Raw genomic sequence first — 10,394 nt, forward strand, 5'->3', positions numbered from 1 at the left:
ATCATGGGAAAACATCCTGAACTTTCCTTGACCAGATATTTGTTCAGGTCTCTTAGGTCTAGAATGGAATGGAATTCTTCCCTCCCTATACACACAAAAAGATTATTGCCTTGGCAAGGGATGTCTGCCAGCTTTTCCTGAACCGCTGGTCTTTCTATGTTTAAATTGTACAGCGCTGCGTAACCCTAGTAGCGCTTTAGAAATGTTAGTTAGTTAGTTAGTTAGCTCTGAGACACGCAGCCATGAGAAACTGTGCATTCCAACAACCAAAGCAGAAAGCCTAGGCACTACATCAAAAGAATTAAAGGAGTCCCTAGCCAAATGCTTTCTGCACATCTGTTTACTGGCTATTTGGTGAAGGTATGCAGCTTGCACTGGTTGGAGGGTGTCTGCAAACTCGAGCACACTGGATACCAAGGACTTCAAGTATAGGCTCATGTAGAGCTGGTAGGTCTGGATGTGAAAAATAAGTTCTGATGCCTGAAAAACCTTTCTCGCAAATGACTCCAGAGTACAAGCATCCCTGCCCTGGGGAGCCGAGGCATGGGTCCTCGAGCTTCTGGCTTGCTTGAGAGCACATTCAACCACCATAGAGTGGTGTGGCAACTTCATCTTCTTGAATCTGGGAGCATTCTGGACTCTGTATATGGAGTCTACCTTTTTAGGAATAACCTGCACAGTGAGAGAGGTTTCCCAATTCCTCATCTGTGCTTCCTTCAGGATGTTGTGAATGGACACAACTCTTCCCTGGGTTCATCCTGCACCTCCAAGTTAGCAGGGAGGGGTCTGAGGGAAGGCCAAGGGACCTCTCCTTTGAGACGTCCTCAGGTTCCTCCTCAGACATCCAGAAATGGTCCGACTCACACTCAGGGAAATACTCATGAGAAATCTGAGTCTGTGCCTTCTTGGTTTACTGGAATATTCAGACGCAGAGTAAGGGTGCTGAGGTGCAGGTCCTGGGACTCCAGGGCAGTTTCCTCTTCCAATAGACTAGAGATGGTCACTGCAGAGTCCAGAGTCAGCACAAGTGCCCTTGATGCCTCGGCATCACGCTGTTCTGGGATGTGCCCCAGCTCAGGGACAGCCTGAGAAGTTGTTGGTGTCCAATTGATAGTGGGATCCTGGCTTCAGGGAAGGGAGCGACCCTCTCGGCGCTGACACTTCTCAGGTGCTGGAGATGCTCATGCCCCGGAGCTCCTGAGGACCAATGCCGATGCTTCTTCACCTTCGCTCAGTGCCCAGTATTGAATCCTCTCGGTACCAATGAGGAAGACACAGAATCCATGTGCTTCCTCGGTGTTGGGTCCAAGGATGCTCAGTCACAGAGACCTCCTTGATGTCAACATGTCACTAGTGTCCATTGCAGGTCCACAAGCCAAGGGGAGCAATGCTCTCAGTGCCGGTGTATCGTCCTTCTGAGTACCATAAAGTCTCTCACACACCAATCTCTAGATTTGTACATTCTCTTCTGTACTTAAGTACAAAGAGGACAGATTAGGGAGTTGTGATCTCGCCCCACTTTAGGCACATGTCATGTGGGTCAGTCATAGAAATGGTCCTATTGCAGTTGGAGTACTTCTTAAACCCACTGGAAAGCTTATGGGACATCGTAAGAAAGATATCTGTGCAAAATTAAACAGGTTAATGGTGGAGAGAAGCAAAATAAAAATGCTCTCTCGAGGAAAAGGAGAACTCGGCTAGAAGCTTAGGCCCAAAATGGCTGCGAGCCGTTAAAAGAAAGGGAAAATAAAGTGTGGAAAATGCTAAGGTAATAAACAGAGAGGATGAAGTGGAACAAAATCCCTCTTGTCCGAGGACAAGCAGGCTGCTTGTTCTCACATATGGGTCTACGTCCACGTCAGCCTGGGAACCGGCATTTTTGCAAGCAAAATATGAAAAAATCTTGCTAGAGTCTTGTGGTGCAGCATACATGGACCGATTTCCTGCCCGTCGAGTGAGCGTTCCTGCTCAGTTATGTTTTCTCCGCGTTGAGGTGAGGTCGAGTTTTTTTCCCCGCTCCTCTCAGGAGGTATTTGCCTTATTTCTTTTCTTTTTAATACAATTTACAGTTTAAAAAAAAAACTTCCCCGTAGTTTTCTTTAATTTTTTGCCCTTTTAAAGTTTCCTTTGGAGTAGCCTAGTGGTTAGTGCAGCGGACTTTGATCCTGGAGAACTGGGTTCGATTCCCACTGCAGCTCCTTGTACAAAATAAGTACCTGTATATATGTAAACCGCTTTGAATGTAGTTGCAAAATACCACAGAAAGGCGGTATATCAAGTCCCATTTCCCTTTCCCCTTTCTTTTTCGACGCAGCCAGCTTAGGCCACACGGTCGGGTTTTTCCCTTCTTTTCATGCCCTTTTTTCTTTTAACAGGCACGATCGCGTCTTTTGATTTTGCCGAAGCCGTTTTTCCTTCCATGTCATCGAAGACACCCAGCGGCTTCAAACATTGTACTTGGTGCAACTGGACCATCTTGGGTACCGATACCCGTGTCTGATGTATCCAGTGCCTTGAGCCCGACCATAGCCCAGCTGCTTGTAGTCTGTGTCTTCGCATAAAGAAACGGACTCAAGTGTCTCGAGAGGCCCAACGAGAGAAGCTTTTTGGGGCTCGGTCCAGTCCTTCGACGTCGACATCAACATCGGTATCAAGGTCGGCGGCGTCAACATCGAGGGACACATCGACGTTGGGAGCGAAGGTTATGGCTGCGGAACGACCAACTCGTGCTGGGAGCAGTGAGGCATCGAGTGGGTCTCTACCTGTTATGCAGGCCCCCTGGGACCGACCTTCGTCGGACCCGGCCCCAAGGAGACGTGAGGATTCCACGTCTTCCTCATCGGTACAGAGGAGTCTCGAGAACGGGCATTGAGCGAAGGCGAAGAAGCACCGTCATTGTTCTCCTTTGACACATGGTGCCGGGAGCTCCAGGACATCGAGGGATTCAGCACCCGAGAAGCGTCGGCGCCTAGAGGATCGCTCTCCCTCTATTCAGGAGGTGCCGATGCGTCAGTCTAACAGCCCGGTACCTGCTCCCAAGCCTTGACAGATTCTGCCACCGGCTCCTTTACCGACCCCGCAGCCTTGTCCAACGGCGGCTCTCGACGAACGCATCAGGGCCCTGCTTCCAGAGCTTCTGGAAGGGTTACTGCACCAGTCTGCTTCGGTGTCGGGGGTGCTTGCGCCTTCTGTACCGTCTGCTGCAGCAGTATCTGGCCCTTCACCTGTGGTGAGGTCCCCGACCTCAGTGCCGCCTGCGGCATTGGTGTCGGCTGCCACCCAGGTCGACTCCCCTTCAACGTCGGTGGAGGAAGCTTCACCGGAGTCCAGGCGGGCCTCGACTTCTTGGCACCGCCATCGAGGACGTCGTTCCTCAGCGTCGAAGCAGGCTCAGTTTCGGACTGCTCTGAGAGATGTCTTGTCTGATACTGAAGATGAGCGTTCATGGGAGGAAGAGGAGGAACCCAGGTACTTTTCTTCTGATGAGTCCTATGGGATTCCTTCTGAACCTTCCCCTCCACCAGCAAGGAGACTTTCTCCACCGGAGAGTCTATCCTTTATCTCCTTTGTCCGGGAAATGGCTGTGGCTATTCCCTTCCCTATGAAGGTTGAGCCCAGGGCTGAGATGCTTGAGGTCCTGGATTATCCTTCTCCACCTAGAGAGGCTGCAACGGCTCCTTTGCATAATGTACTGAAGGAAGTCCTTATGTGAAACTGGTCGTTCCCTCTGTCTAATCCCGTGATCCCGAAAAGAATTGAATCCCAATATCGGATCCAAGGGGAGCCTGGATGAAGTCTCAGCTACCTCACAATTCCATGGTGGTGGACTCCGCTCTCAAAAGAGCCAAGAGTACTAGGGACTATGCCTCTGCGCCCCCAGGCAGAGAATCTAGAACCTTGGACTCTTTTGGGAGGAAGGCATATCAGGCTGCTATGCTCGCTGCCAAAATCCAGACATACCAGCTCTTCACGAGCATCCACTTGCAGAACTCAGTGAGACAACTGTCTAGCTTGGTTGATGCACTTACTCCGGATCAGGCCGAGCCTTTTCACCAGGTGGTCAGGCAGCAGAAGGCATGTTGAAAATTTCTGGCCAGGGGTACGTTCGACACTTTTGATGTAACATCCAGGATCGCTGCCCAAGGTATAGTGATGCGCAGACTCTCATGGCTGCGTGTCTGTGACCTGGATCATTCGGTCCAGCAGCGGATGGCGGATGTTCCTTGCCGGGGGGATAACCTTTTTGGTGAGAAAGTAGAGGATCTGGTTGACCAGCTGAAGAACCACAATGATGCTATGGATTCTCTCTCCCGCCGAGCGTTTACTGCTACTACCTCCTCATCTAGGAGGTTTTTTGGAGGGAAGAGGAGTGCTCCCTATTCCTATGCTAGGCGTAGGTACACTACTGCTTCTCGGCAGCCTGTCCAGGCTCAGTCCCAGTGCGCTCATTCTCATCAACAGCGTGCGCCAAAGGCCTCTGCGGCTCCCCAGCAAAAGCAAGGGACAGGCTTTTGACTGGCTCCAGTTCAACATAGCCTCAATATAAGTGTCTGTGCTGGATGACTTGCTGGTCGGGGGGAGGTTGATATTTTTTCACTAAAGGTGGCCTCTCATAACCTCAGACCGGTGGGTTCTTCAAATAGTCCAGTCAGGATAGACCCTCAATCTGGAATCCAAACCTCCAAATTTTCCACCGGGAGCTCATTCTTACAGTTCCCAGCACAAATAGGCACTTGCAGAGGAACTCTCCGCCCTTCTGAAGGCCCAAGAGGTCAAGCCCATTCCACCAGGGGAAGAAGGGTAGGGATTCTATTCCAGGTACTTCCTTGTGCAAAAGAAAACAGGGGGGATGCGTCCCATCCTAGACCTAAGGGCCCTGAACAAATTTCTTGTCCGAGAAAAGTTCAGGATGGTTTCCCTAGGCACCCTTCTTCCCATGATTCAGGAAAACGATTGGCTATGCTCTCTGTGTGTGTAAGCATCCTTTAAGTCCTTACACACACATCTCGATACTTCCAGCTCACAGGACGTATCTTTGATTTCGGCTGGGAACACAGCACTTTCAGTACCATGTACTGCCTTTTGGCCTGACGTCTGCGCCCAGAGTGTTTACCAAATGCCTAGCTGTAGTCACAGCATCGCTACGCAGACTGGGAGTGCATGTGTTTCCTTATCTCGATGATTGGCTGGTGAAGAGCACCTCAAAGGAGGGTGCTCTGGAGTCCATGCAAATGACTATTTGGATGCTAGAGCTACTGAGGTTTGTCATAAATTATCCCAAGTCCCATCTCACCCCAGTCCATAAATTGGAATTCATTGGAGCCCTATTGAACACTCAGACAGCTCGAGCTTATCTTCTCAAGGCAAGGGCAGACAACCTTCTGTCCCTGGTGTCCATGGTTCGAGCGTCAGCAGGTCACGGCAGATGTTGAGACTTCTGGGGCACATGGCTTCCACAGTTCATGTCATTCCCATGACACATCTACATATGAGATCAGCTCAATGTACCCTAGCTTCCCAGTAGTTTCAAGCTGTGGCAGATCTAGAGGATGTCATCCAACTGTCCACCGGCTTTCGGAACTCTTTCCACTGGTGGACGATTCAATCCAATTTGACCATGGGACGACCATTCCATCCTCAGCCACGAAAAGTGCTGACGACGGATGCATCTCTCCTGGGGTGGGGAGCTCATGTAGATGGGCTCTACACTCAGGGAGCTTAGGAGGTCTGCAGATCAACCTCCTGGAATTAAGAGCGATCTGGAACGCTCTAAAGGCTTTCAGAGATCGGCTGTCCAACCAAATCATTTTAATTCAGACAGACAATCAGGTTGCCATGTATTACACCAACAAGCAGGGGGGCACTGGATCTCGCCCTCTGTGTCAGGAAGCCGTCCAGATGTGGCTTTGGGCTCGCCGTCACGGCATGTTTCTCCAAGCTACTTATCTGGCAGGTGTAAACAACAGTCTGGCCTACAGGTTGAGCAAGATAATGCAACCTCACACATGGTCTCTGAACATGGGTGTAGTCCACAAGCTCTTCCGAGCATGGAGCACCCCCTCGGTGGATCTTTTTGTCACTCAAATCAATCACAAAGTCCCTCAGTTCTGTTCCAGGCTTCAAGCCCATGATAGACTAGCATCAGATGCCTTTCTCCTACATTGGGGAACAGGCCTTCTGTATGCGTTTCCTCCCATACCTCTAGTAGAGAAGACTTTGCTGAAAACTGCGGAACCATGATCCTGATTGCACCCTTCTGGCTGCGCAGATTTGGTTCCCTCTTCTTCTGGAGTTGTCCTCCGAAGAACCGTGGAGATTGGACTGTTTTCCAAACTTCATCACTCAGAACGAGGGGTCGCTTCTACATCCCAACCTTCAGTCTCTGGCTCTCACAGCCTGGATGTTGAGAGCTTAGAATTCGCCTCCTTGGGTCTTTCAGAGGGTGTCTCCCGAGTCTTGCTTGCTTCCAGGAAAGATTACACGAAGAGGTGTTACTCTTTCAAATGGAGGAGGTTTGCTGTCTGGTGTGACAGTAGGGCCCTAGATCCTCTTTCTTGTCCTACACAGACCCTGCTTGAATACCTTCTACACTTGTCAGAGTCTGGTCTCAAGACCAACTCCATAAGAGTTCACCTTAGTGCGATTAGTGTTTATCATCGCCATGTAGAGGGTAAGCCTATGTCTGGACAGCCTTCATGAGAGGTTTGCTTTTGTCAAAGCCCCTATCAATCCTCCGCCAGTGTCATGGGATCTCAACGTCGTTCTCACCCCGCTGATGAAAGCTCCTTTTGAGCCACTGAATTCCTGCCATCTGAAGTACTTGACCTGGAAGGTCGTTTTCTTGGTGGCTGTTACTTCAGCTCATAGAGTCAGTGAGCTTCAGGCCTTGGTAGTGCATGCATCTTATATCAAGTTCCATCACAACAGAGTAATCCTCTGCACGCACCCTAAGTTCCTGCCAAAGGTGGTGTCGGAGTTCAATCTGAACCAGTCAATTGTCTTGCCAACATTCTTTCCCCGTCCTCATACCTGCCCTGGCAAAAGCAGTTTGCACACCTTGGATTGCAAGAGAGCATTGGCCTTTTACATGGAGCGGACAAAGCCCTTTAGACAGTCCGCCCAGTTGTTTGTTTCTTTTGATTCCAACAGGAGGGGAGTCACCATCAGAAAACGCACAATCTCCAATTGGCTAGCAGATTGTATATCCTTCACTTACGCCCAAGCTGGGCTGACTCTGGAGGGCCATGTCTCGGCTCACAATGTTAGAGCCATGGCTGCGTCAGTGGCTCACTTAAAGTCAGCCTCCATTGAGGAGATTTGCAAGGCTTCAACGTGGTCATCAGTCCACACATTCACATCTCACCAGGGGTGTATCTGCGTGGGGCCACGGGGGCCTGGGCCCCTGCAGATTGCGCCCTGGACCCCCCTGCCGCCGTCACCTACCTTTGCTGGTGGGGGACCCCAACCCCCACCAGCCGAGGTCCTCTTCCTCCTGCTGCTGCCTTTAAAAATATTCCTTCGGCTGGCAGGGGACCCCAACCCCCGCCTGCTGAGCCGAGGTCTTTTAAAGTTCTTTTTCGTCCTCCGGAGTCCGTGCTGTTCAAAGCTGCTCCTTTCAGACGCAGCACCACCAGAATTGAGCATGTCCCAATATGGATATCTCAATTCCAATCTCTATGGCCTATGTAAAATGGAACTTGTAACCTATAATTGATATGGTAGAATTACATTATTAAGCAACAACAACCTATGGAATTATTAGTTATAAATATAGTTTATTAATCCTATGCTACAGAAAATGGCATTCCTCTCTTCCTAATATAAGGGAATTGCACTGGCCTGTCTTTGCTTAGCTTTCAGAGAAAGTGCATGAATTTGCAAAGGCACAAGATCAGACAGTCCATTCTGAAGTCTCCCTGGTAGGAGAGGATAGGTAGGCTCTGGATACTGATTTGCAAACTAATTAGGAATCTTTGTGTCCTTTTTCTATGGATTTATTAGTGGTGTTCCTGATTTTTCTTCTGTAGCTATTAATTTGGGCACAACTTCTTTATTACACAAGTCAACTCTTATTTCCACTGTTAGTCATACTTTAAACAAACATTTTCAAAGTCTTCATTGTTTCAGTCCACTTTGTAAATAAATCTGCAGATTTCTGGCAGTGTTGATGGCAGGATTTAATAAGCATGAGCTATAAGCAGCAAGCGGTACTCAAAGTTACATGTAGAAGCACATTGTTAAGGCATGAAAGCTTTTAATCTAAGGGAAAGTCAACTGGACACAGCAGCTGCCAGTCACAGAATACACATTGAACTGGTCTCTGTCCTGACAAAAAAAAAACCACTGGTCAAATTCAAATTTGTACCTCTGTAAAATAAATAAAAAAATAAATCAGCATTTTGGGCTAACAGACAACAGGTAAAGTAAGTGCTCTTCAAAGCCTGGAAAATGAAGGGTTAAAAAAAAAGCTGTGTTCTGTTTTATAGCTAGACTCGAGTTACAGTTGCATTGAGTATCTGCAGAACTTTTGAAGTATTGTTTTCTTGGCCTTTCAACTTCATATGTGATCAAGAACAATATACACAATGAGATTGGGATGAAAGCAGCATTACCTAGTGGCTTTTATCCTCTGATCTGTGAGAACCACTTATTTCTGTGAAGTCTACTACTACTACTATTTAGTCTCATCCACAGCATAGTATTACAAAGAAACATAGGGAGAAAGATCACAAATGGTAATTAAATTACCCATATTTGTATAAATTGCTGCCATTTCTTATCTCCAGGTTCTAAAAAATACTACTAATTTAGAAACAGAGTTTATTCAGGGTTTTCCTCTTGGGCACAAAATGGGAGAAAATATCCCACAAATCATTCTTTAAATCAGATATTTTTCTTCTATGTGAGTGGTCTCAATAACGTCTTTGTTATGCCCAAAAGTCTCAGCTACTCAGTTGTCACACTAAGGGATCTCCATGAGATAACCATGCATATCCATACAGGAAACTCCCAGCTCAGTGTCCTTAATATATAACAGGGTGTCTTCTCTGTTACAGATCTCATAACAGCTGTCCTTCCATAGACACTGTGCCTTTGACACAACCTGAAGCTGACACTCAAATTACCATTCCCAGATTGTGTCCTCCTTGTGTGCTGTTATCACTGGGAAATCATGGCTTCATTTCCCCTCACCATAGGACTATGCTTGCTTCTGGGCATCACAAATGATGTTTCTGAGAGGAAGCTTGTTAGTCCAATGAGCAGTGATCCCTGTAAGCCTGATTTTTCTTGTCTGTATATTTGTTTTTTACAGCAGTTTCATCCCACCGATATCCCAGGACAGCTAAATCTTTCCGACCCTTCTGTCAGTACAGTGGTGTGATGTTCTCACAGGATGAAACCCTTTTTTGCAATTTGCAGACTGTTGGAGGTACAAATAATGACTTTCCCCCCAGTATATCTGCTATAATGCCATTGGTAAGATGGGCTTCACTGTTTACCCTCTGAACATAGGGATGTCACTGCTGCTTTAATGCATATTCCACACTCTGATAATGTGCCCTTCCATTGCTGACTATGTGAAAGGTGTTTGGAAGTAGGCAGAGAAAACCACATGGAAATCTTTGGGAATAAACTTTCCTAAAGGATCATAAATTAAGCGCCCCTGCCAAAGAGGCTCTATGCCATTAGATGAAGAGAAAGTACCATCATAAAAGGACTCCAAAGCTTTTGCACAAACTTGGCCTGCTTTAAATTAGACATCAACCTGTCAAGCTCAACCTCTGAACACCCCACAAGTGTATAATTTTATGATACTAGTGATCCATATAGAAGGAAACACCTAGTTTGGAGTTTGTGCTATTGATGACCTGTGGATCAAAAAAAATGTCCTTACTTTCCCCAAGAAAGCTGGAAATGGAAGCAGAACACAGAAGTAGAGAAAAGTTGTAGTATTTTTGGACTCTTCTTCCAGCATGCACTTATAAATAATTTTCTGATGTACCATGTGCCAAATGTGTAACCAGCTATGGCAACACAGGAAAAATTATGCTTGCTGTTTCCTAGATAATGAGGATTTGTGATATTTCACAAATAGGTGTTTTTATACAGCCTCAATTTCTGCAGAGGCCAGGGTGAACCTTTATCAACCTGGGAGGTGCAGGATATGCAGTGGTAAATGTGTTTATTACTCATTATACTTCATCACAGGCCCCAGCCAATCTGGCCTTTGAGTCAACCTTCTTCTGGGTACATGACAATTCTTTCTATGTAGCAGAGAGGAACGTGCCACTCCAAATTTCCTGGATCAAGGATATTGCACAGAATCTAGTTACAACATTAGGCTAACCAATTTTGTTTTCCTCTTAAAACTTGACTATTTTACTTTTAAGATA

General features: G+C 47.3%; 1 protein-coding gene across 3 annotated transcripts in view; it reads left to right on the forward strand.

Moving 5' to 3' along the window:
* Window positions 1-9,482, forward strand: part of GRIN1 (glutamate ionotropic receptor NMDA type subunit 1) — a 703,940-nt gene extending 694,458 nt beyond the window's left edge. For all 3 annotated transcript variants that reach the window (XM_030206505.1, XM_030206506.1, XM_030206507.1), the window contains one exon: window positions 9,314-9,482. In XM_030206505.1, the coding sequence (XP_030062365.1) occupies window positions 9,314-9,382 (69 nt within the window). In that variant the 3' untranslated portion in view covers window positions 9,383-9,482. The remainder of the gene's footprint in view (window positions 1-9,313) is intronic.
* The last annotated feature ends 912 nt before the right edge of the window (window positions 9,483-10,394 follow it).

This window comes from Microcaecilia unicolor, chromosome 6, assembly GCF_901765095.1.
Source record: "Microcaecilia unicolor chromosome 6, aMicUni1.1, whole genome shotgun sequence".
In the NCBI taxonomy this organism is placed as follows: Eukaryota; Metazoa; Chordata; class Amphibia; order Gymnophiona; family Siphonopidae; genus Microcaecilia; species Microcaecilia unicolor.